At 43.5% G+C, this 25,441-nt stretch overlaps 2 protein-coding genes across 3 annotated transcripts; one reads left to right on the top strand and one right to left on the bottom strand.

The window, feature by feature from the left end:
- Positions 1-12,168: 12,168 nt before the first annotated feature.
- Positions 12,169-16,298, top strand: LOC124649382 (glucose-1-phosphate adenylyltransferase large subunit 1, chloroplastic/amyloplastic). Of its 2 annotated transcripts, XM_047189030.1 has the most exons (16): positions 12,169-12,187; positions 12,444-12,676; positions 12,764-12,889; positions 13,578-13,748; positions 13,864-13,953; positions 14,054-14,140; positions 14,221-14,276; positions 14,355-14,448; positions 14,535-14,647; positions 14,715-14,787; positions 14,932-15,012; positions 15,193-15,279; positions 15,363-15,467; positions 15,576-15,682; positions 15,774-15,834; positions 15,943-16,298. In XM_047189030.1, the coding sequence occupies exons 2-16, from the start codon at positions 12,455-12,457 to the stop codon at positions 16,042-16,044; spliced, it is 1,575 nt and encodes a 524-aa protein (XP_047044986.1). In that variant the 5' UTR covers positions 12,169-12,187; positions 12,444-12,454; the 3' UTR covers positions 16,045-16,298. The 2 variants fall into 2 exon arrangements, with proteins under 2 accessions (XP_047044986.1, XP_047044987.1); XM_047189031.1 differs by lacking the exon at positions 12,169-12,187 and having other exon boundaries at positions 12,302-12,676; positions 12,770-12,889.
- Positions 16,299-16,793: 495 nt separating this feature from the next.
- LOC124648217 (calponin homology domain-containing protein DDB_G0272472-like) lies at positions 16,794-25,040 on the bottom strand. Its single transcript, XM_047188012.1, has 8 exons — positions 24,658-25,040; positions 18,276-21,876; positions 18,056-18,131; positions 17,800-17,870; positions 17,652-17,717; positions 17,476-17,565; positions 17,191-17,367; positions 16,794-17,046 (listed from the first exon to the last, which is right to left on the bottom strand). The coding sequence occupies exons 1-8, from the start codon at positions 25,038-25,040 to the stop codon at positions 17,011-17,013; spliced, it is 4,500 nt and encodes a 1,499-aa protein (XP_047043968.1). The 3' UTR covers positions 16,794-17,010.
- Between the last annotated feature and the right edge of the window lie 401 nt (positions 25,041-25,441).

Here is a 25,441-nt window from a genome sequence, read left to right on the forward strand (position 1 = left end):
TTTCCTCAAATATGAGCAAGAATCATGGAGGGATTAGACGGAGAGGAAGATCTCAAATGTTAGCAATGGAGGAGAGGAAGTGGAGGAAGAAGAAGTTGGGAGAGAGAGAGGATGAAGAAGGCCTTAAAAAGAGGTCTCAGATTTCTGCCCGTTGGGGCCAAAATCGCGACTGGACGACAGTGTCGGCCTGGAGACACCGGCAGTGCTAGCCTGCTGCCGGTGGCAATGCTGGTCTGGAGCCACCGGCAATGCGGGCCTGGTCCCGATGGAAGTGCCGGCCTTCTCATGGCGGCAGTTCCGGCCTTCCCGTTTGTACCCAAACACACGATACAAAAACCTTAAAAACGTTTGCATCTGGACTCCTATTTCAATGATCTTGGGCTCATTGAAATCAAAACAACGAACTCTACAACAATATGCATAGAAACATCATAGTCCAGAACGGGAGTATAGAAACAAATGAATAAATGTTTTACCTATCTATAAAAGACAAACCGAAGAAACCTCTAATATGGAAAATGCAACAACTTGAGTTAGAAAACTCGGCTTTAGGTGAGACAATTTTTGTTGTAGAGAGGATTACATGAGATACCCCCACAAAGAGTAAAAATCTTAAGAATAACTGGGTAGATTTTCTATGGATTTTAGAGTAAAACCTCTCAATACGAGAAACCGAGAAAAACTCCAATATTGAAAACGCAACAAGTGATTCATGCGGAATCCGTTTTCGATGAACTAGATCTTGCTATGGAAATAACCACATGCTCTAAATCACCACATGGATAAGATCCAAATAACAACCAAGAAATATGATGCAAGGATGCAAAGGTTTGAGCTCTCTCCGAACGATACGACCGAGTTACTCACTCGAGAGCCCTCTTGATAGTACGGCAACTAAACTATAAACTGGTCTCCAACTACACCATGAGACCAGTAAGAAAGGAACTTTATCAAGATAAAACCTTAACCTTGCGCGTTTCTCCTTAGCTTGGTGATGACAATCTTGACCGTAACAAGGTGGAACACCTTTATTGATTGTGTTTGTGTGACGAAGTCTTGTGGATTGCTCCCCCATAATCCACCATGTGAGAGCTTCTTCTTCGTCGCATCTTAACATATCCATGATCAACATACGGATGGCAAGATTCAAGAATATGATCACTTTGAGTTGGCTCATCTTCTTCATCATATTGATGTCTTGAAGTTAAACTTGAGGGCTCACTTAATCTTCATCTTCAAGACATACTTGACAATTGATATTCTTCATCAATTTCTTCTTATTGCAACCTTGAAGCCAACTTATGTTTCAATCATTGACTATGGAAAACTCCTAGAAATATAACTCAATGCAAACTTAGTCCATAGGGATTGTCATAAATTACCAAAACCACACATGGGGGCTCCATGCACTTTCAATCTTCCCCATTTTGGTAATTGATGAAAATCTCTTTGAGAGTGTTTATATAAGAAATTTAAGAAACAAACAAGTTGAATACATAAAGAAAAATCCCCCATAATATATGCACGTTTTGAATGAACTTGAATTTCATTGCATATATTGGCATTCAAAGCCTAATGGAGTTTCCTCTAAATATTAAAATATGCAAAGCAACAAGATGCAATGCATGAAATGCAAATGCTTAAGCACAATGCAAAAACATAAACCAATTCCTTTAAACCCTCCAAACTTCTCCCCCATTGGCACCAATTGCCGAAATGGGTGAAAAATTTAGAAGCCAATATAGTGAGAGTTCCTCCATAATTTGGGTGGAATCAAATGCACTATACAATGACGATACTCGAAAGTAATCACACTATAATGATGATCAAAGATTGCAAAAAGATAACAAAGTCAAGACGCTTCAACAAATAAAGCAAGCAATCAAATGAACCAAAGAGAATATACCAAGGGAAAGATAGATATTATGATAAGATCAAGAAGAGTTCTTTGAATAATATGATGAAGCTCCCCAAGGTTTGTGCACAAAACTAGACAATTTGCATTGTAGTATAAAGTGCACAAACATGGAATCATCACTCCCATAATATCATTCAAAATCTAATGATCACCACAAAATAGTGCTTTAAATTAAATGACGAAGCTCCCCAAGATACGTGCATAAATTAGATTGTTACATTTGAATACGATATAAATAACATGAAATCCTCACTCCCTCATTACCATTTAAGACACAAACATTCACAATAGATCATAGATAAAAAAATTAATCTTGCCACTTGCAACAAATAAATCGTTGATCAACAAGAGGCACCATAATAAAAGGCTCAACCAAAAGGATATGTGAGGGGCATGAACAAGCATATTATAAAACTAATACAAGGATGAGAAAAGAGCATCGCCATAGTCTTCAATGAGTGATATTGCTTAACATGACCAACCAACACACAACAAATAACTAATATATCAAATGGAGATGTATCATCTCTTAAGTGTATAAGTTTCTCTAAGTGGACAATATCACGCAGATGTTTATCCACAAATAAACATGTACACACAAAATAGAAACACAAGAAATAGAACACGATATCCAACACGAAGTCATGCAATATACCAATAAGAATTTTTGCTTTAAAAGCATGGCCAGAGGCTCAATTTTATCTTATTGTATATTAATGAACTTCAACAACAAACACATCAAAGACATCACAAATATCAACAAGGGAAAGAACATAGTTGAGATGCTTTGATAAGAGCAACAAGTATAACAAACAAAGGATACCAAAACAAATAACTCAATTTGCACTTTCATCAATGATGCACATGTGAGGATCTTGAGGAATTGAAATGCAATAAAATTGCTAGATAGGCGTAGTCGGGATGGATGAATCGTGAGCATGATTTTATATACTTCCCAAAATATGTGCTCATCTCAATTTACTCACATTTGCAATAAAGAGGTTCATTAAAATCTTTGCAAGAAGCATAATATTTGCAAATCAAGAATTCATGCCAAGATGCAACCACACGGTTGGATGCTAGAAAAAAATACATGAGAAGATACTTGTTACAGAGATATCATTGGTGTGGATGTAGTAGATATGAGTTCGTTGACCATCCTAGTTTGCCTCAAATTACATTGAGTCGCCACTTCTTCCTAAGAGTAAGATAAGCATCCAATGCATATCCATTGTACCTAACACAAACGCAAGTACAATATGGTCCCCAAACTAATTGGGTCTAAAGTAGTTAGACACATACTAATTGGGTCTAAAGTAGTTAGACACATAACTATGCACATATAGATATGAAATTGAATTTCATACACATCTTGCCAAATTAGGATTTGATGGAGTTTACCCTATATATTGGATCAAAGAAAGTAACACATGCCATAAGATATACATATATTAAATATGCATGCACAAGACTTTCAAGAACCAAAGGAAGATACAATTTGGACAAAACTCCAATTAAATGAAGTAACAAAGGTTGTACAAATTATATCAAAGAATCAAATAAACACAAGATTGACTCCATAGACTTATCTCATTACAAGAAGCTAATTAATTAAACCCAAATACAATGAATGAGATAACCAACTTCCAACTAGAGAAAGGTTTCAACAAATAAACCAAACCCTCACACTTTTCATGATGGCACAAAGTACTGAAAAGAAAAAGTTAGTTTTCCAAATTCAGATACTTGATAATGATCAAGCGATGTTATGATAGGATCATAAAAGTAGCATTCAAACAAATATAGGAGAGCTCCCCCAAGATTAGTGCATTATTTAGGATTTCACATATGAACACGAAATGCACAAAAGTGGGATCATCACTCTACACATATCAAATAAAACGCTAAGAGAGTTCAAGAAAACAAATTAGATCCATAAGATGCAAGGAGCACACATGGGAGTCAGAGGTAAAACAATTTCATGGCTATAAATAAGGCAATTAAACACAAGAGCCAATGTAAGGATGATCAATAAGTATCTACCTCATAATAGATTTCCAATTGTCCTAGGACAAGTGGTATTAGGAAATATTTCCCGGTGGTAGTTTGCAAGTATATCCAATATCATATTTACAACAAATACAACATATGTCAAAATATAGGAATTAAACACCATGCCAAGAGAGATTTTGTTGATAGCCTCAAATAGTTAAACAATCATGCTAAGAAATGATTAGAATAAATTAAAGCAAATGGTTTTCCAACTTTAGATGTAGAATTCTACTATTTAGAAAAATCTTACCAAGAAAATATATCGCGCACAAGATCCACAAAGATATTAGCAATGAAGCCATTACAGAAAATTGGAACTTGTATGAGCAAACATGCCACATTGGAGCAAGATAATTTACGATATCAATATTATGTGACACAACCTAAAATATACATATTTTCATGGCTTGTAATATGCACAAAGTATAATACTCCCCCATAATGTGATAAAACATTTATTTTCACAAGAGGCAAATAAAACCCAACTAGAGATAATTAAAGGACATTAGAATTTGAATTTCTCATGAGGATGACATACCACATAGAAACAAGATAATCTTACAATATCAACTCTAAGTGATATTCCCCATGTACACACATTGTTAGGATTGTGAAATTTCCAAAGGAATATCACTCCCCCAAAATGGGGTATTCCATTATTCACTCACAAGATCCATATAAGATACAACAAGATGCAAAGAGGCTCCAACACAAAAACAAATACATGGTGTGCAACCCAACATACATAGACTTGATTTCTCAAGATAAGCAAGTAGAAAGCACAACATATACAAACACATGCTAGGAATAAAACTAACACATGAAAAGGGGCGAGTAACTTTCAATATAAATGAGTTGAGCACATGTTACCGCAAAGAGGAACATTGGATATGTGATAGAAGCAATATAACCAAAAGACTTGGCTTGAAATAATATAGATGATGAAGATCCCTTAATTCTTCATGATGTAGCCAAGTCTCCAATGCCCTCCAACAAGCACCTATTGATTAAATTTTGGCTTGTCGGTCCCCAACCAAGTTGTGTCCTAAGAGGTTAGTCACAATAGGTTTGGAAACCCAAATGGTTATTTTCTTGACACCACTTTGAGAACCAACATATTTGGAAAAGACATTGCCAACCTCATCCTTACGAAGAGAATAGACATCATCAATGATGATAGGGTTGGATGAGGTACCAATACTGCACAAGGAGGATATGTGGCCCTTCTCGCGACATATGTACTACGTTCTTCTCTTCTCCTTCTTGTTACTAGATTTCTCCACAATAGGAGCATTGGCTTGATTCTTCTTGTGAAGTGGCCTTTCTTCAACCCGCAGTTGAGCATGGCCTTGAACTTGAGGCCGCTTCCCTTCTTGCTTCTCACTAAGAGGCTTCTTCTTCAATGGACAACATCTAACATGATGCCCTTCAATTGTGCACTTGAAGCAAGTAATCTTGGTCGGGTGTTTGACTTTACTTGGCCCTTATTCTTCTTGTTGTTCTTGGACTTGTTCTTGTTGTTGGATTTGAATCCAAGCCCACTCTTGTCATTGGGGGATTGTTGCACACTCAACATGTTGTCAAGTTTACATTTCCCTTCATGACTCTTTACCAAGTCTTTCTTCAAAGAAGTGACTTGGTCCTTGAGCTCTTTGATTTCCTCTACATGGTTTGTAAGAACACAAGTACTAGAGGAAGTAGAACCTTCATTGTTAGAGAAACAAGGCAAGGAAGATAATTCATCACAAGATTTAGCAATACTATGTGTGGATGAATTACTAGGACTAGCACATTGCAATATAGCATTTTGAGTAGTAGTGCTAATTTCCACATGAGGCTCACAAGATGTTACCTTTGACATAATAGCCTCATGAGATAACTTTAGCATATCATGGGAAGCTAGAAGATCCTCATGGGAGTGAGAAAGATTTCCATGACTTTCTTCCAATTTCACACAATTGCTAGTTAGCAATTCAAGTTGAGCCCCTAGCTCGACATTCTACTTTAAGATAGATGCTTCACAAGAAGTAGAGTTAGTAGCACAAGCATCATCATGAATTGAAATAGGAGACGTCAAGTTGGCATGATCCTTTATATCAGAAGTTTTAAGTTGCTCATGTAACTCAATGAGTTTGGTGAGCGCACTCTCAATGACCCTAGAGCCATTTTTAGTTGCTCATTATCCTCAAGGAGTTTAGCATTAACAAACACAAGCTTATCATTCTTTATTTTTAAATCATTTGCCACCTCAAGAGCTCTATCATGGTTTTCCTTTTCTCTAGACAATTCTAGAGCAAAGGTCTCCTCAAGAACTTCATTGGTGGTTAGTTCTTCTTCAAGTTCATCCTTTAGGGATTCCATATCATTGGCATACTCACGTTCAAGAGCACCCATTTTACAAATAGTGTTCTCACGCATCCAAATAAGTTTTTGGCTCTCAATAGCAATAGTCAAGATTTCAAACAAGTGAGAGCAAGCAATTTTATCTTTGCAAAGAACACGATATACATTCTTAACCTTATCGCGTAAAGAGGAGATCCAATCATCTTCTTCATAATCATCCTCATCCTCATTAACATGAGAAATATTAGGTTCCATGGTAGGAGATACCGTGGAGCCCTTGGCCATAAGGCATATATGAGAACCGTGAGATGAGGATGAAGATTTACTTGGGGCTCCATACAAGATCTTGTCTTGACCAATAGAATCTTCGGTTTCCTCTACATTGTTAGACAAAAAAACAACTAGAGGAAATATCAACATTTTTTTATCATGGAAACAAGACAAAGCAAGCATATCATCATGAGATTTGTTCAAGCAATTTACACATGATATGCAAGAACTATCAACGCAAGCATGTATTCTATTTATAGTGCTAGAAGTGTTTAAGTCCGAAGATGAAGCATTGCAATGAGATAGGGATGAAGGAACATCAATGGTAAGCTCAATATCAACATTGCAATTTTCATCACTACTCACCATATCATCACCTTGTGTCTTGCCACACATTGGTGAAGTGGATGAAGATGAGAAATCATCACGGCCTGAAGTGGAAGCAATGCAATCATCCTTAATAATATTGGACACATAATATTTGTCGTGAATGTTCGTCCATAACTCATGAGCGCTCCAAAAGGCAAGAATGTAAAAAGACCTACATACCTCAAAACATTCATAAAAACATTAGAAGCATGCACATTGAGATATAAGTTTTTCTGATCCTCCAAAGATAGATTTTGGGAATCCATAGGAGGAGAAAAACCTATATCTACAATTTGCTCCATATGAGGGTCAATGTCGCGAAAATGACTAAGCATGCGAAACTTCCAAACATCATAGTTTGTGCCATCGAATATAAAAGTGTCATCATGCACTAATCCCCTAGCCGACATCTTTACTCTCAAGGCGGTGAAGCCTAAAATGAGAGACGAGGCTCTGCTACCAATTGAAAGTACACAAATGCAGCCTAGAGGGGGGGGGTGAATAGGTGGTTAAAAACTTTTCCTAGATGGGCTTAACAAATGTGGAAGAAAAGTAGTGTTTACTTTGTCAAGACCAAATGTGCACCAACAACTTATGCTAAGCAAGATAAGAACTATGTGATAGTAAGATATATATAACTTGAAGCACGAAGGCTATCACAAAGTAAAGTGCATAAGTAAAGAGGTCAGGTATAGAGATAACCGAGGCACGCGGGAGACGATGATTTATCCCGAAGTTCACACTTTTGCGAGTGCTAATCTCCGTTGGAGAGGTGCGGTGGCTTAGTGCTTCCGAACACCACAAGAGGCTTTACCTTGAGGTGTGGTTGCTCGATGCACACCAATGCCACAAAGGCGTTACCCCAAGATGCGGTAGTCACACCACACACCGAGCGCCACAAAGGCCTCACCTCATTCTCCGGTGACACTCGCCACAAAGGCCTAGGTCACGGTTCCACTAAGGGATTTCCTTCGAGGCAGAAACCGGGCCTTACACAAAGCTTGCGGCACACAACCACAACTTAATTGGAGGCTTCGAAGAAATCACCAAAAAGGCCTCAAATCCGTCTAGGGTTCCAAGAACCAAAGAGTAACAACTTTCTTGCTTTCACTTCCACGAATCACCGTGGAGAACTCAAACCGATGCACCAAATGCAATGGCAAGAACAACACAAAGATGCTCAAGTCCTTCTCTTTCAAATTCCAACAAAGGTACAAAATCTATTAGGAGAATAATAGAGAACAAATATGAAGAGGAACACCAAATTTATCTTCCATTAACTAGATCTAGGGATTCCCTCACAAAGAAGGAAATTTGATTAGTGGGATTGTGGATCTAGATCTCCTCTCTCTTTTCCTCAAATATGAGCAAGAATCATGGAGGCATTAGAGGGAGAGGAAGCTCTCAAATGTTAGCAATGGAGGAGAGCAAGTGTAGGAAGAAGAAGTAGGGAGAGAGAGAGAGGATGAAGAAGGCCTGAAAAAGGGGTCTCAGATTTCTTCCCGTTGGGGCCAAAATCGCGACTGGCCGGCAGTGCCGGCCTGCTCCCGGTCCCGGCGGCAGTGCTGGCCTGGAGCCACTGGCAGTGCCAGCCTGCTCCCGATGGCAGTGCCGGCCTTCTCATGGCGTAGTGCCGGCCTTCCCGTTTATACCCAAACACCCGATACAAAAACCTTAAGAAATTTGCATCCGGACTCCGATTTCGATGATCTTAGGCTCGTTGAAATAAAAAAACGAGCTCTACAGAAATATGCATAGAAACATCATAGTCCATCACGGGATTATAGAAACAAATTAATAAAGGTTTTACCTATCTATAAAAGACAAACCGTTAAAACCTCCAATATGGAAAATGCAATAACTTGAGTTAGGAAACTCAGATTTAGGTGAGACCATTTTTGTTGTAAAGAGGATGACAAGAGCAACCCGCACAAAGAGTGAAAAACTTAAGAACATGTGGGGTAGATTTTTCTTTCGATTGTAGAGTGAAACCTCTCAATACAAGAAACCGAGAAAAACTCCAATATTTAAAACGCAATAAGTGATTCATGCGGAATCCGTTTTCGATGAGCTAGAGCTCAAGCGTTCCACTTGAGCTCGATGATGACGATCTTGACCGCAACAAGGTGGAACGTATTTCTTGATTGTGCTTGCTAGACGAAGTCTTGTGGATTGGTCCCCCATAATCCACCACCACGGGAGAGCTTCTTCTTCGGCACATCTTCACATATCCACGATCACCATATGGATGGCAAGCTTTAAGCATATGACCTCTCCGAGTTGGCTCACCTTGAACTCGCACTTAATTTGTTCATTTTTCATCATATTGATGCCTTGAAGCTAAACGAGAGGGCTCACTTCATCTTCATATTCAAGACATACTTGACACTATATATTCTTCATCAATTTATTCTTATTGCAATATTGAAATCAACATATGGTTCAAATATTGCTTATAGACAACTCCTACAAATATCACTCAACACAAACATTAGTCCGTATGAATTGTCATCAATTACCGAAATCACATATTGGGGCTCCATGCACTTTCATACGGGCGCGACGCGTGATCTCACACGTATATATCTATGTATTTTCTATGAATACCGGATGCTCTTTTGTGTGTGAATTGTATATATATTTCCCTAGTTAGCGAGCGGTCATTGTTTGGCTTATTCATTCATATTGGGTGAAAGAAAAAAAAGAAAAGCCATCGTGCGTGGAGGATCAGATGGCTGTGGTAGACGTGTGTCCTCCCGATCCAAATAGGCATGGGAGAGAGAAAATTTGCGTTGGCCCGGGCGTGGCGAGACGAGAGAGATACTACTATGATCTTGTTGGGGCGCGCGCACACGTTGATTGGCTAGAGGCTGGAGCGGCAGAGTAGAGCAGTGACAGGCAGAACCCAGCGGCGCTAGCTGTAGCAGGCGTGGCGCTAGGCACACATGGCCGGGCGGAGCGATTTCCACCGTTGGTTGGGCGGGTGATGTGTCTGGGCATTCATTCACGCTCACGCTCACGCTCACGGGGAAATGGACAAACGAGTAATGGCATCCTCCTCATCTTCTCGATCGGTTGTGTGAAGAGAAGAGAAGATCGCACGGCTTGCTTGCTGGCTTGCTCCCGTCCCGTCCCGGCCCGGCCGTGTGTGTGTGTGATGAAGTTTGTTGTGGTCCACATGCATGCGGCTGCCGAATTGCACGGGCACGGTGGTGCGCGATCGAGCAGAAGGTGCTAGCTGCGCGCGCAACGTGGAAGAAGAAGGAGGGAGGATCGCGCGTACGGCTCCGGTCGATCCCCTCCGGCGAAGCCAAGCCAAGCCAAGCTGTATACGCGGCGTGAGATATACTAGGAGAGAGTGCACAGCATCAAGGCGCCAAAACGGCATGCAGGTGGTTCTGTTGTGTGAAGAAGACAAAGCTAGGCCAGTTGTTGTTAGCTCCTCTGTTGTTGTTCCTAGCTAGTGTGCTGTGTGCGTGCCCATGGGATGGGATCTCATCCGACGGCGGGAGGCGTCGTTCTAGATCGCGGACAAGCGAGAGTGCCTGCTGTCCCTTGTTTGTGCGTTTCTTCGACAGGCTGAGCTGAAACGTACGTACTAGGCACCTAGACAGGAAATGTACAAATACAGACTGGTGAAGGTGGAAAGCAAGGGGAGGAAGGAAGGAAGAGGCGTGAGGGTGAAGTGGACGGTGTAGGGCGGCGTACCGTGAGCCGGCGTCCTACCGCTGCCGCTGCCGCTACCGCACATGGACATGAACATGGACATGGGGAATGGCAATGGCAATGGGGATGTGTGCGCGAAACGCCAAAAACTAGAGTGGAGTGGAGTACCCCCCCATGCCACCTTCACGCTAGCCTGCCTCGACACCGTCCGTCCGTTGCCGTTGCCTTGCCTGCACGAGCTAGCGAGCTAGCTAGGACGCCAACGCCCCGACCCGCTTTATAAGCCGGCCGGGCGGGCGGGCCTCCACATCACCACCACAGCACGTCTCCTGAACCATCTCACTCTCGCCACATCACCCCCGCCCAGCCCACTCCCTCCATCAATTCCTCCCCGCATTTGATTGATTCATCCCTGCTCCCATCCCATCCCATTCCACCGGTCCTCCCCCGATCCGCCGATTCGTTCCAGGTAAACATCCCCTGCTCCTTCCTCTCTACGGATTTGCATTGGGTTATCAGTTCTTGGATGCATGCGTGGGTGGGTGTGGCGGGGACTGCAAAGGTGGCCGGAACTGCTTGTTCTTGGCGGCCATGTCCGTTCCTCTACGACGGATTCTCTCCTCGCCGCAAACCGGATTTTGCCCTACATTTCTCCGTTTCCGTCTGCCTGTGTCGGCGACAGTCACAGCGCGCGCTCGCGCGCGCGCGGTGGATCAGATGCCCGCGCGCCGGCGAGTCATGACGCCTGGCACCCACCGCCGACGCCGGGTCTCCTGCACCCTGCAGGGGTATGGCTCCGGGATCATCCGTCAGGCCGGATCTGTCAGGAAATTCTTGGGGCGGAGGTGACCGCCGGCCGGCTAGGATCACGCGCGCGCGGTTCCCAGTTAGTTTCATCATCAGTTTCCAATAATAATAATAATACGCAGATTTTTATTTATTTATTTTCCTAGCCTGATGATTAATTTCTTTTCTTTCGCCTGATTAAATTGATTGATTACACTGAATATTATATTATTATTACTAGTACTTCAGTTATCGGTCACTCCCTCTGTATACAGCCTGATTCTTCATCTCTACTACGTACGGCCAACTTGTTTTTGTTTTGTTTTTGCTTCCCAAAAACCTAGCAAGTCGTCGTCCTTGGATCCTGCGCATTCGCCTTTCTTCCAATTTTTCGGCCACTCACCACCTCCGTTTCATCATTACCATTCTACTTATAAATACTACTATACTACTTTCTTGGGTCGACAAGCTTCCCCTCTGCAAGCGGTGTGTGTTATCCAACTCTCCAGCATACTCACATGAATTCCTCCTGCAAAGCATTCCAGTGAGTGAGTGAAGGAGCTGCGTTCGGTTTGGACCCTGGAGCCTACACGCAAATTTTCGGGCATATATATTCAGCTTTGCTTCCTTTTGGGTTCAGCCACCACATCACAGGATCTCGTGATTCACGCGCGTCACCCTCTCTCTCCTGAAAAACAGGGGCCGAAAATAAGGTCCTTGATTCATACCTTTCCATCTCTGCCCGGCCCGTGAATCATCAGCAGCGCCGCGCGCGAGCGCCTAGTATGACTGACTGATCCCCTTTTTTCCGTGATCATTAAGCACTTTACAAAATACATACAAGTTCCAGCTGCTTTTGGTGCTGGACGTGGGAGTTCATCAATAATTTTTAGTAGTACTACTTTTTGAGCTCTTTCTACTACTATGCGTGATTATCAATAGATCGGCTGATATTTCGCAAAAAAAAAATCTAAAATCTAGTTCAGTCAAGGAGTTCTTCAAGCTTTCCTTGTTTGCTGATGGTCGTGGTCCTGTGCAGTTGCAGGGCCGATGTCATCGATGCAGTTCAGCAGCGTGCTCCCGCTGGAGGGCAAAGCGTGCGTGTGCCCGGTGAGGAGCGCCAACAACGGGTGCGAGAGGCTCAAGGTCGGGGACAGCAGCAGCCTCAGGCACGAGATGGCGCTGAGGAGGAAGTGCAACGGCACCAGAGGGGGAGGCGCCGCCAACGGCGCGCAGTGCGTGCTCACCTCCGACGCCAGCCCGGACACCCTTGTAAGTCTCATCTCTTCAGGTGATCACATTTTAAGGGCACGCTTTTTCACTTTCGTTGGCATCTCTGATTTTCTTGATGCGAAAAAGTCGCAGGTCGTCCGGTCGTCCTTCCGGAGGAACTACGCCGATCCGAACGAGGTTGCGGCGGTCATACTGGGCGGCGGCACCGGGACTCAGCTCTTCCCTCTCACCAGCACAAGGGCCACGCCTGCTGTAAGACAACACATTGTCACCATCCATTTCGACTGTGCTAACTTTCTAGGTTTATTTAGTGTCAAGTTGATAGATCTCAACTCAAGGAACGAATAAGAAAAGTCTCTGTCATTCGCAGATATGTTCCAGATGATATCCCAGCTATAAGTAGACAGGAATATGAAATCTCAGTACTACTACGGTAGTTATTATTTGCACATGGCATTGGTTTGGATAAGACCAGTTTATGTACAGCTCATTCCGTAGCACTGCATAGTGTTTATAAATTATTAGTAGCAGTAAGATAACACATTTTCATCATCCAGTGCTATAACTTTCTAGATTTATTTACTCTCAACTTGATGCATTTCAACTGAAGGAACGGATGTGGTTTGCAGATAGTATGTTCCAGATGATATCCCAGCATTAAGTAGACAGGAATCTGAATTCTCATTATTTTCAATTGTTACTACTATCGGCACATGGCAATTGATTTGGATAGGACTAGTTGAAGTACAGCTCATTCAGTAGCACTGCATCGTGTTTAAATTATTATTAGCGGCAGCAGTGGTTTCTGTAGCCGGCCCCAATGATGCCCCCCACTTTAAGAGACATGATGTCAAGATCAAGGCTATCAGTGACTACTCGTCCAGTCATCTTCAGATCACAGGCCTGAATCTTGTTCCTTTCCTTTTGTTGCATCCCTCAGGTTCCTATTGGAGGATGTTACAGGCTTATCGATATTCCCATGAGCAACTGCTTCAACAGTGGCATAAACAAGATATTCGTGATGACTCAGTTCAACTCGGCATCTCTTAATCGTCACATTCACCGCACGTACCTCGGCGGGGGGATCAATTTCACTGATGGATCTGTTGAGGTAATTCACCTCAAGTTCTTGATACATAGTCTTATGTTTTCTTACGATTTTGTTCTGATGTCTTTGCCGGTTACATCACACGTTGACTGAGCCTTTTTTTCTAACAAATAAATAGGTATTGGCCGCAACGCAAATGCCTGGGGAGGCTGCTGGATGGTTCCGGGGAACCGCAGATGCGGTCAGAAAATTTATCTGGGTACTTGAGGTGAGAAGAGTATCTAGGAGCACATGGCCCTTCTTGAACCTCATACTTGTATGTATGCATTCTCAAAGTAATGCTTGTTATGTTCTATGTACCTTTCCAGGACTATTATAAGCATAAATCTATCGAGCACATTTTGATCTTGTCGGGGGACCAGCTTTATCGCATGGATTACATGGAGCTTGTGCAGGTTTGTGATTGCCTCTTTCACCTGCCCTACTGTATGTTTTATTTTGAACTGGCTGACCCTGTGGCACACATAATTTACAGAAACATGTTGATGACAATGCTGACATTACTCTATCATGTGCCCCTGTTGGAGAAAGGTATTGGCTGTTGTTCTGTATCCTCGATTCCTTCTGAAGTTGCACTGCATCCTGATTTGTTCTTCGTTGTTTTGGAAGCCGGGCATCCGAATATGGACTAGTGAAGTTCGACAGTTCAGGTCGAGTGATCCAGTTTTCTGAGAAGCCAAAGGGCGCGGACTTGGAGGCAATGGTTAGCACTCACCTTGCTCACAGTCAGATATATGTTCACACTAACAGATTTGCACTATCTAAAACTTAAACTATTGATCACTGCAGAAAGTGGATACCAGCTTTCTCAATTTTGCCATAGATGATCCAGCCAAAAATCCCTACATTGCTTCCATGGGAGTTTATGTCTTCAAAAGAGAAGTTCTTTTGAACCTTCTAAAGTAAGAACCCGGTCTTTGCGATGCATGGTTCTCCTTTGGCTCTGCATTCTAATGTTGGCATTCTCAGGTCAAGATACACAGAACTACATGACTTTGGGTCTGAAATCCTCCCGAGAGCTCTACATGATCACAATGTACAGGTAAATTTTATATGTGAACTCCACTCATTGTATAGGTAGTGTGTTGCCCCATTTGAAAAATCTGCAGCAGCTGGGGAGGTAGTGCTGCATCAAATGCAGTCTGAAAAAACTGGTATGTCATTTATTTCACTCTATTGTTGTCAGGCATATGTCTTCACTGACTACTGGGAGGACATTGGAACAATCAGATCGTTCTTCGATGCAAACATGGCACTCTGCGAGCAGGTGATATTTAGCCTTGGTTGCTTCCAGATTCTTTTTGAAACTGTTGCTTCCAAATTTGATGTACTGCAACTGTAAAATTAAACTGGACTAAAATAATCTGATAAATGATAAAGTGCTGTTTTCAGTTGGACTAAAATATCAGCCAATTTCAATCTTTCCTCACATATTTCGTCATTGCAGCCTCCAAAGTTTGAGTTTTATGACCCAAAGACTCCCTTCTTCACTTCGCCTCGATACTTGCCACCAACAAAGTCCGACAAGTGCAGGGTACGTGTCGCACGGAATAAACTTGCTATCCAAAGTACTATATGTAATCTAGGCCTATCTGATCTCTGGATCCATGTTTGCAGATCAAAGAAGCGATCATTTCACATGGTTGCTTCCTGCGCGAGTGCACCATTGAGCACTCTATCATCGGCGTCCGTTCACGCCTAAACTCCGGATCTGTGCTCAAGGTTTGCTTTCCAGTTTCCACACCACCATCATCTGAAAATTCATAATATGTAGTAGCGTCTGTGAAATGCAGTTCGTGTAACGGTCATTCTTTTCAATGGCGTTTGCAGAACGCGATGATGATGGGTGCGGATCTGTACGAGACCGAGGACGAGATCTCGGGGCTGCTGTCCGAGGGCAAGGTCCCCATCGGTGTTGGGGAGAACTCCAAGCTGAGGTGAGGAGGTTGACCTGGATACTGACACAGTATGCGTACTGTTTAGCACATGATCTGATACATTATATTCGTTGGTGTGTTGTATATGTAGCAACTGCATCATCGACATGAACGCTAGGATCGGAAGGGACGTGGTCATCGCGAACAGCGAGGTAAGATGCTCCTTCAGTCAGAGCTCAAACTCTTCTGAACCCAATGTTTTGAGAAAAGTATAAACCCCGCTCTGAACCTTGCCACTACTGTTGGTTTGGTCATGACAGGGCGTCCAGGAGGCTGATCGGCCAGAGGAAGGGTACTACATCAGGTCCGGGATCGTGGTGATACTGAAGAATGCAACCGTGAAGGACGGCACCGTAGTGTAGAACGCCGCCTTCGCCGCGGCAGCTGCATCTTTTTCGAGTGTTGGCGGTAGCCCAGAGCTGCCGACCTGAAGTTCATTCAGACAAGGAAGAAGATAGGGCCCCTGGCGGGACGGTAGAAGTTGGGAGCTGGGACGAGAGACGGCTCATGCAGCAAGCATCAGTAGCAAAGCAAGTACTCCTAGTAGTAGTCGTTCTTCCCCTGTAATAATAAAGCTGCGTGCGTGCGCGTCGAGTTGAAGTGGCAGCAGACTCTTCTGGGGGATCGATCCTGTAAATAAAACTTGAAAAATATGGGATTTTTCCGTTGCCTCCATCATCGAAGTTGCCTGACATCTACCGTCAAGTTCCTGAATGACTGTCCCCTACGTCATCTGGGGTACGTTCTATCTTAGCCCAAGCTCAAGCTTGCCCTACTAAATATTTGGTTAGTGAACTGTTTGTAGAAGTTTTTCAGTTGTCCTCCATGAGTCATCTCGCAGTCCCAAAATCAGTAAGAGTCAGAAGTTCAGAACTAGGTAATCCAGGGCCGCAGCGGGAAACTTGAGTTTCGCAGTGCGACGTCCTTCAGTTTCTCACTTTCAACTCCACGAGATGGCATTTCCTCCCTGTGGGATGCGGCTCAAGAGTCAAGACAAGGCACCTCCTGCCTGTGCATCTTTGCCCTGCTAGGCTACTTATCTCCCGTGAAACAAACATAAAAAACGGCGACATGTTACCTAGTCCTGGAACATAACTAATTTCCAAAAAGCTAGGAGCACAACCACGGAGCTCTTTCAAATGAATCACTTCCAGTCACATACGGAACTGCTACTAATTAAGGAGAGACATGCACGGTCAACTTGGCATGATGCTACATACCTAGAGCTGCATATTTACACGAATATTGAATGAAAAAACTAACAATATGGCTATGCAAATGCTACTCCAAAATAAATTGGCTTCTTTGTTCCCACCTATCTGTCGGTCCTAGCGCTCCTCTGAGGTGAACTTGTTCCAAGCATCCTGCAACGTTGGACATAAAAAGAATGTATGAATTAGAGTGCTATGTGGGTTCTTTGCACAGACCAAATCTACAATTTTGGAAATTGAAGGATCAAACTGGACCAGAGCACCACAGTCGTACTAAAAAGAAGACATGGCACAAACCTTGAGAAGGTCAAAAACTTTCTCACAGATGTACTTCTGCCTGATTGTAGCACCCCTTTGCTGCAATTTATCCGGGTGGACACACAGAGTTGCCTTCCTGTAGGCCTTCTTCACCGCGGCGGCTGTGATGAGGTCTGTAAGTGGCACTGGCTGCCAACCACTATCAGCTCCAAGAATCTGCCAGGACAAGAGTAAGAAGCACGGTGATATTTCTGTTCTGCCTTATCTTGCTTATCTGTGTAAGAGATCTATGAATGTGTTGACACATGACACAGAACGGCTTACATATTGCAAAGTGGACAACAGGGCTCGCAGATTTCCTTCCTTTCCGTTTGACCACCTCTTAACCTCAGGATCCAGGAAATCAGCCATCCTCTGAAACAGGAAAAAAAGGCAAACAATGAATAAAAATTGTTGGTGCAGTGAGAAGATGGTCCTTTCCGTGCCTAAAAATGTCTTACATGTTTCTCTGCCTGCTCTCTCTGAACCATCAGGTCGCGCATGTTCTTCTCAGCGAGGGCTTTTGACTGCAATTAGCAATGCATATCAGCACAACAACCACTGCAAAAACATAAAGAAAGTAAAACTAGAAAAACAAAACATGCATACCACTCGCTCAGTTGTGCGTTGATGCCTCTCTATTCTTGCTTTATGCCTTAAACCCGACTCAGCATCAACCACTACAGCCAACAAAACATTTATATGTTAGCTCACCAATTCATTTTTAAATTTTTAAGAGACCATAAATGCAAAACTACTAAAATCATGCCATAACAGAACAAAATACTGGAACTTCCATGCATTTTGCTTAGTGGAAACAGGTAACCTCGCTTGTTACAATAAAACATATGGAAGTAATGAGTACCTTTGCTACTAGAATCTGGGTTTCTTAAGGAGCCACTAGAAGTTGCTCTTTGAGAATGAGTGTCCTGTCGAATATCCTGCACATCCAGAGACCAGGATTCAGATCTAGCCAGTATTTTGAATAATAATAACGATAGTAACATTTGAAGTGGCTTCACTATTTTAGATGATATATTATACCAACAAACACCACCTGCCAGATTACTGGGCGTACAACTAACCTTGGAAGAGGATCTGATTTGTTCCCTGCGTTCTCTTGCCTCTGCAGCAGCCTTCTCAGCCTTAGCCTTTTTAATCGCCCTCTCCCGAGCTTCTGCAGTTGCTCTTTCGACTGCAGCCCGTTCTGCTTTTATCCGAGCTTCGGCATTTGCTCTCTCTTCTTTTTGTCGGGCCTCAGCAGAAGCCCTTTGGCGTGCCGCCGCAATCCTTTCCAATGCCATTTTTTCTGCCATCTCACGAGCATTATTAAATGCCCTCTCGTGGGCTTCTCTTGTAGCTCTTTCAACAGCAAGTTTATCCTTTTCCCTTTCCCTTTCCCTCTCCTGCTCTTCCTTTCTTTTTCTTTCACTGTCTTCGGCATTTTCTCTTTCTTTCTCAAATATCTTTTGCCTTTCTTTTGCTTCTTCAAGTCTTTGAGCAGCCTCTCTGTCCTCTCTTTCCTTTTCTGATTTTGTACTCCCCCTCTCTTTGCTTCTCTGAGGCCCAGGTGTCTCTTTTCTTGACACCTCAGCGGAAACTGGGAATGAACTTTCTGCAGATTTAGGCACACTGTCATTCTTCTCCAAATGAACATGTTGATGCTTTTGTTCTGCCTTTGATATCCTTTCTCTAGAGTCTTTTCCTTCCATTTTGTTTGCACTGCTTTTCTCTTCTTCAGATGTTCTAGATATTTCTGTAGGTAATTCTCTTGCTGCTTCTTTGCGCACCTCTTTGGTCTTGTCAACACCAGGAACATTTTCATTAGATGTCTGAGAAATAGCAGATTCAGCATTTTGAGTCAAGTGCTGCACGTCCGTACTCATTTCTGGACAGAAAGCTAGCTCGTCCTTTGAATTTATTGTTACTATGGTGGGGCAATCATTAGCAGATTTCATGGTAATCTCATCTTCAGAACTTATCACACTTTCCATTTTATCAACTGTTATCTTACCCCGTGCATCTACATCAACTTGTCCTTCGTTAGTATCAGATACAGATGCCTTTTGATCCTCCTGATTAGCATGAGCTGATTCTTCCTCCGTATCTGTCTTCTCATTATTTTCTGAGGGGGTTTCTTCTGCTTCTTTCCGTTCACAAACGGAGACAGGTCTATCAGTCCCTTCTTCTGTTCTGTCTTCCACTTCGCTAGGCCCTAATGAACCTTGGATTTCCTGATCAACGTCCCCTTTAATCAATTTGCTGGCTACCTCGAATACATTCAGCACAGATGACACTACAGGATTATTGGTTTGCAAAGTAATATCACTCTGTTCAGTACACTTAACATCCTCATCTGGAACAGACTCTTCAGTATGTGTGTGTGGATAAAGTTCCACTTCAGTTTCAACTTTCTCTACTTCAGAGATTAGTGATTCACAAGGTATTTCGTTTTCATTATGCAGGTATGATTCACCAATAAAACTAAACTTTTCCCTTCCATAGGTTTCAGCTTCAAGCTCAGATGTACTCTCGACCCTTGGGGAAGTTTGAGTTAGATCAGATCTTTCAAGTTCCTCTAAAATCAATGATTTAATTTGACTTGCTTGGGAATTATAAACATCAGCAACTTCTGGAGGTTCTTGTAATGTTTTACTACTCCCTGAAGTGCTTTGGATCTCATAATCACATCGTACCTCTAGTCCTCCTTCACTCTTTTCGGACTCCTTCAATGTTCCTTCTACTGAACTCATATTACTATTACCAAGATGTTTCAGATCATTGGCGTAGTTAACAGACGAAGAAGTTGAGCGTGAACTAGGAACATCCTTGATGAAGTCTAATTCAGGAGAGACCTTGCTCACAGAAGGAAGGTCAACACTCCCATCATCGTGGCTTCCTTCAGAATTTCCAACAGTCACAAGTTCCTCACAATGGGAGCTATCAATACCTTTGTGTGCCATATATTCTGTAGAAGCTTCCAGCATTGCAGACACCATATCTTCTCCTTTATCCAATTGAACTGTGTTATCTTCTTTCCGACTTTCATGTTTCACTTCCAAATCGCTGTGATAATTAACAACCCGCGGTTTTTCATGTCTTCCAAGGTCAGAGTCTTGCATGGTAACTTCAACTTTACCTTCTTGGACCTTTCTGGGCTCAGTGACAGTCTTTGATGTCCCACAATTATCTTCTTCCCCCCTGGCTGTATCAGTCTGGCATTTCTGATCATCTCCAGTAAGCTCAAAAAATTCATCACCTGATCTCCAGTTACCTAGTTTCTCTAATTTACTGGAATTTTGACATGGCATAGTGCAAGTTCGCATCATCTGCTTAGGCTTCTCAAATGGCAGTACCTTTCTTCCACTGTCATCACAATGATTCGTTCTGACAGCATTACCTTGGTGCTTGTCCAACACAAAATTATGTCCTTTTGCTGGATTTTTCATTGACATGTTTTCCTCAAATGTATATACCTCTACAGGAGCCTTGATTTCTACAGATCTTGTGCTTCTGTGATGACTGGGCTTCTTTCGAATTTTAAAACTGTCACCTTTTCTCTCCATTAGTTCCTTTGCAGCTCTTAACCTAGCATCAGCATATTCCATTGCCTCCTTCATAGCGTCTGCAGCAGAACTCGGATTGGCCTCAGTGTAAGACAAAGCAGGATCAGCTCTTTTTTCAGTTCGAGGCACATTGGTACTTGAAGCAACATGGACAGAAATTGGAGTGTCACTGTCAAGATGTAGATCTCCCTTTGCTGCACTTTCTTTCTTGTTTAGCACTTTAGGTTGCTGCGCCAAAGGTTGTAGTGGTACTTTTGGTTGTGTCTGCACATTAACATTAGATACCCTCATAAATGCATAATCTGCAAAAGGTTTTCCATTGCTGGGTGTTGCAAGAATATCAGATTTCTGGTTACTTCCATTTTCAGAAACATTTTCAGAAAGAGGTGGACATTCTGGTACATGCTGCTTCTGATGAAAACTGAAGTCAATCTCAGGACTTCTCACCTTGGCAGCTACAAAGGTTGAGGGGGGCTTCTTCCCTCTGTCTCCATTACTGGGCGTTGCAGAAATATGAGATTTCTGGTTACTTTCATTTGCAGGAACATTTTCGGAAAGAGGTAGACATTCTGGTCTGTGCTGCTTCTGATCAAAACTGAAGTCAATCTCAGGACTTCGCACCTTTGCAGTTACAGAGGTTGAGGGGGGCTTCTTCCCTCTGTCTCCATTACTGGGCGTTGCAGAAATATGAGATTTCTGGTTACTTTCATTTGCAGGAACATTTTCGGAAAGAGGTAGACATTCTGGTCTGTGCTGCTTCTGATCAAAACTGAAGTCAATCTCAGGACTTCGCACCTTTGCAGTTACAGAGATTGAGGGGGGCTTCTTCCCTCTGTCTCCATTAGTCATTATACCATTATCTATTTTTGAAACATGATTAGTTGCTGGGGCATGTGAAAAATTCGAAGAACCAACCACATGATCCACTGAAGGGTGAACTGTGCAAGTAGTCATCTCAATTAGATCATTCGGTTTTGCCTGGGTAGTCTTGCAATATGACATGACAAATTCCTGACTCTCCGGAGGGAAGGACATTGGAGAAGACTCGTGCTCTTTGAAGTGTTGATGGAGCGCAGATTTCTCAGCATCAAGTCGCCTAGATTCATTGTTTATCGATGATCTGTTAAAAATTAAATCAGTGGTGTACTTCAACTATCAAAGCAAGTTCAAGAGCAACAAGCATGAATAAATAAAAAATGTTAATATGGTTCACTACAAGTTGTAAGTGGTAACATAAGGGACAGCTCAAGTAGCACAGAACTACACTTTAGCAAAGGTACATTTAAAAATTGTAGAAGGGGTATTCATATTATATCATACCATGAATGAAAGAAAGAAGCTATAAAACTAATTTGAAACGAGTACAGTAAAATAATGGATTCTGATTCTGCATAAAAGGAACTATCTAGTTTTACATACTATATTATGGCACCACTGGGCAGCCTTAGGAAGAATGCCTAGTAAGTTCCAAATATCAGCTATGTGAAAATTGAGAAGCCTCTTGTCCATGGACAAATAATGCATGCCAGAATCTGAGGTGTCTATAATACTGTAAAATATATGCTTGTTTGAAGAGGATGTTGTCTAAATTTTTTGTATTCATATGTCTGTAGAGACAGATGTGAATATGTTGCTAATTTTGATATTATAAGATGCCACCTCAAACATATAGCACGCCCATACTAACACAATTGGTCCAATTAATCAACAAATTTTGCAGATTCAATATTCAAATGATATGATCCATTTCAGATTTATGTTGGAATCACAAGGAGTGCAAATTATTTCTTGGAGACAGACCTGACAAGAAAACAAATTCATAGGTTGATCACAACCAGTAGATATCACGGATATAAATAGTATAGCATAGCAATGTCAGGCACTAGCATTCTATGATCCTATCCAGATTAACGTTGCAGCACATAGTTCATGGACTTCAATCCGTGCGTAGAGGTGCCGTAGCAGTAAATACGTTCCATAGTAAGAATCTGTCCAATCAATATGATAATTCCGTATGCATCCAGATAACCATATGTCAAAAGTTACATTAGTCTTACACAGCAGCACTTACCTGTCCTACCCCAGTGTGATCACCCCTGTTGTTTCCTATCATGTGATATGTTTCTGCTGGTTGAGATGTTAGAGGTGGCCCCACCACCAGGTCCGTCCTCTCTATCCCAGACAATGGATCTGTTCAACCCATTTGTTGACATTGACGTGAACTAAAACGAAGGGAACTGACAGGAAAAGGGACTTTCCATGCCAATTGCCAATTACCAATAGCAGAGGGAAATCAACGTGATGTCCATCTCATAACTCACAACGTAGTCATTCTGCTTTTCTATTCCAACCAGCAGTAGCCTAGCAATGAAGCTTGTAATAATGCTCCCTGGCAACACCAACTTCTTGTGTCTAGCTTGTAGATATCGTGGCACTCATCGAAAGCGCTTGTTGCAGTGTGAAACATAAACCAAACGTTCCACTAGTGGTGTTTTTGACACTGCATTTAGCACTGATCTGGCTGATTTCAGCTATATTGCTTAGCTCAGGTAGCTCTTATTTCGGTATGGCAGTGGCTACTCCCACAGGAAATGTTTAGGCGACTAATGGCGGTGGCTGTTTCGCATAACATAAGGAAAGTGTCATTATTTTGGAGCTACCCGTTATGGTGGGACCAATTCGTATGAGGGCAGCCAACACAAATGTGACATGTAATAGGAAACAACAATCATAAAGAAAAGAGCAGTGAGCAAATTAAGAGATGCCTATTACCGGTCCAAAGACGACAAAATAATGATGTACCTATTACTAGTACGGTACACCAGCTATAACCACCAATAGAAGCACGTCCAACAACGTCACATATGGATATACCTATATGGAGAACCAACATAAGATGGTCAGCTGAGCACACAAACTTGGACCAATCTAAGGCATACACTTGTTCCATGACTACACGGCAGGCTGACACCGGTCTTAAGCTTAAACTTGTTTCCACGACTACGTGGCAGGCGTACACCAATCTGAAGCATGCAGTTGCAATCTAAGGCATACATTTGTTCCACGACTACGTGGCAGGCTGGCACCAATCTGAAGCATGCAGTTGCAAAAGGCAGAGAGTGCGATTATCGGCAGCAAGCTTGGCCCCCGAAAAGCCTTCCAACCCTATCAATGTCACCCTCACTGAATATTTGTGTTTCAACTCACAGTACAGCTTTTCTATCCACATGGAGAACAAGCTGGTGGTAGTGAAGTCCTTGGACCATAGGAGAAGCTACGTATGACCTAACAAGACGAGGACACCACGATTGACGCATACCCAACCAACACAGGCAGACATGTTAATTCCGACATCAAGGCATGCTACTGCTGGCCTGAATACCCTAGACGCGCAGGCGAGGCGAGGCGAGGCCAGGCTGTGATGGCAGCAGCGTACGCAAATACAGCTCACCGTTTTGAGGCTTAATTAATTTCGGAAGCAATAAAGGAGGAGTTCGACGGTGGTTTGAGGAATTGTTGATGCTCCGTCCTAAGTGGGCATCTCTCTAAAGCCAGGCTCTAAAGCTCGGAATCGTAGACTAGAAATACGGCCGCCTTTACGAGTGGAAGAAAAGGGATGATGGGGGAGGGGGAAAGGTTGAGAAATCCTCATCACACTCGCAGACTCGCGAGGAGACATGGAAGCGATGGGCATTTGGGGGCAACGGAAGGACGGAATCCGGAATCGCAGCGGTGTCTACCTTGCAACCCCGCCCGGGTCCTGAAAATTGTAGTATTCGAGGTGAGGCGAATGGCACACTCAGCCCAGTTGATCCAAATCAAACCTGGGAGAAGCATTCCAGGTAGAGGGGCAGGCGGTGTGGCGGGCGGGAAGGAAGGGCGCGGCGCGGCGCGAACGAACCTGGAGGAGCTGCCGCTGGCGCTGGCGCTGGCGCTGGACGAGGCGATGTCCTCCTCCTCCTCCTCCGTTGCGGGCGCGGGCGCGGGCGGGAACAGGTCGTGGTAGGGCGCGGCGAAGTCGGCGAACCGGAACCCGCCGAAGATCTCCCCGTATTCGTCGCGGCGCCGGGCGGAGGAGAAGAGGCCCCCGCCGTCGTCTGCAGCGGCGACGGGCGGCAGGTCGAGGTAGGGAATGGAGCAGGTGGCGGCGAAGACCTCGGCGTAGTCTAGCGGCGGCGGGCCCGCGGCCCCGAAGCGCGGCGGGCCCCCGAAGACGTCGCCGTACCCCGCGCGCGCGGACGGGGTCTTCCGGTGGTGCCTCCGCTCCCTCCGCGGCGCGTCCATGGCCGGCCGCCGGCCTGGGTGTGGGTGGGGAGGGGGAGGAGGACCAGGTAGGGGTTTGGGTTTGGGCGGAGGTGGAGACGACAGACAGAGAGACAGAGGAGGTGGGGGAGTGGGAGGCTCTCTCTTTTTTGGCGGAGGTGGAGCTCGACTCGATGATTTTGTTTCTTTCTTTTCTTTTTCTTCGGAACGAACCGAACCGTTGTTGGTTGTCACTCACTGTGGCGGTGGGACCGGGATGGACGAGAAAAAGAACCTGAATTCTTCCGGACGGACGCGTGCTGAACGGAAGTCCTGGGCGGGCGCACTATAGGACAGAGAAAACCCGAACGCACGTGCTACGTGACAAATCTCATACGACACCACGCACTATCAAGCCACATTATCCTTTCGTCCTCTCCAAA

This window comes from Lolium rigidum, chromosome 4 (assembly GCF_022539505.1).
Source record: "Lolium rigidum isolate FL_2022 chromosome 4, APGP_CSIRO_Lrig_0.1, whole genome shotgun sequence".
NCBI lineage: Eukaryota > Viridiplantae > Streptophyta > Magnoliopsida > Poales > Poaceae > Lolium > Lolium rigidum.

Bases quoted from the DNA above. Each gene is read 5' to 3' on its own strand.
- LOC124649382 (XM_047189030.1), top strand. From the start codon at position 12,455: ATGTCATCGATGCAGTTCAGCAGCGTGCTCCCGCTGGAGGGCAAAGCG. The intron at 14,788-14,931 runs GTAAATTTTATA...TATTGTTGTCAG, and splicing joins TACATGATCACAATGTACAG to GCATATGTCTTCACTGACTA. The intron at 15,013-15,192 runs GTGATATTTAGC...TCGTCATTGCAG, and splicing joins ACATGGCACTCTGCGAGCAG to CCTCCAAAGTTTGAGTTTTA.
- LOC124648217 (XM_047188012.1), bottom strand. From the start codon at position 25,040: ATGGACGCGCCGCGGAGGGAGCGGAGGCACCACCGGAAGACCCCGTCC. The intron at 18,132-18,275 runs GTTAGTTGTACG...CTGGATGTGCAG, and splicing joins AAATCAGATCCTCTTCCAAG to GATATTCGACAGGACACTCA. The intron at 17,871-18,055 runs GTACTCATTACT...TGTTGGCTGTAG, and splicing joins CCCAGATTCTAGTAGCAAAG to TGGTTGATGCTGAGTCGGGT.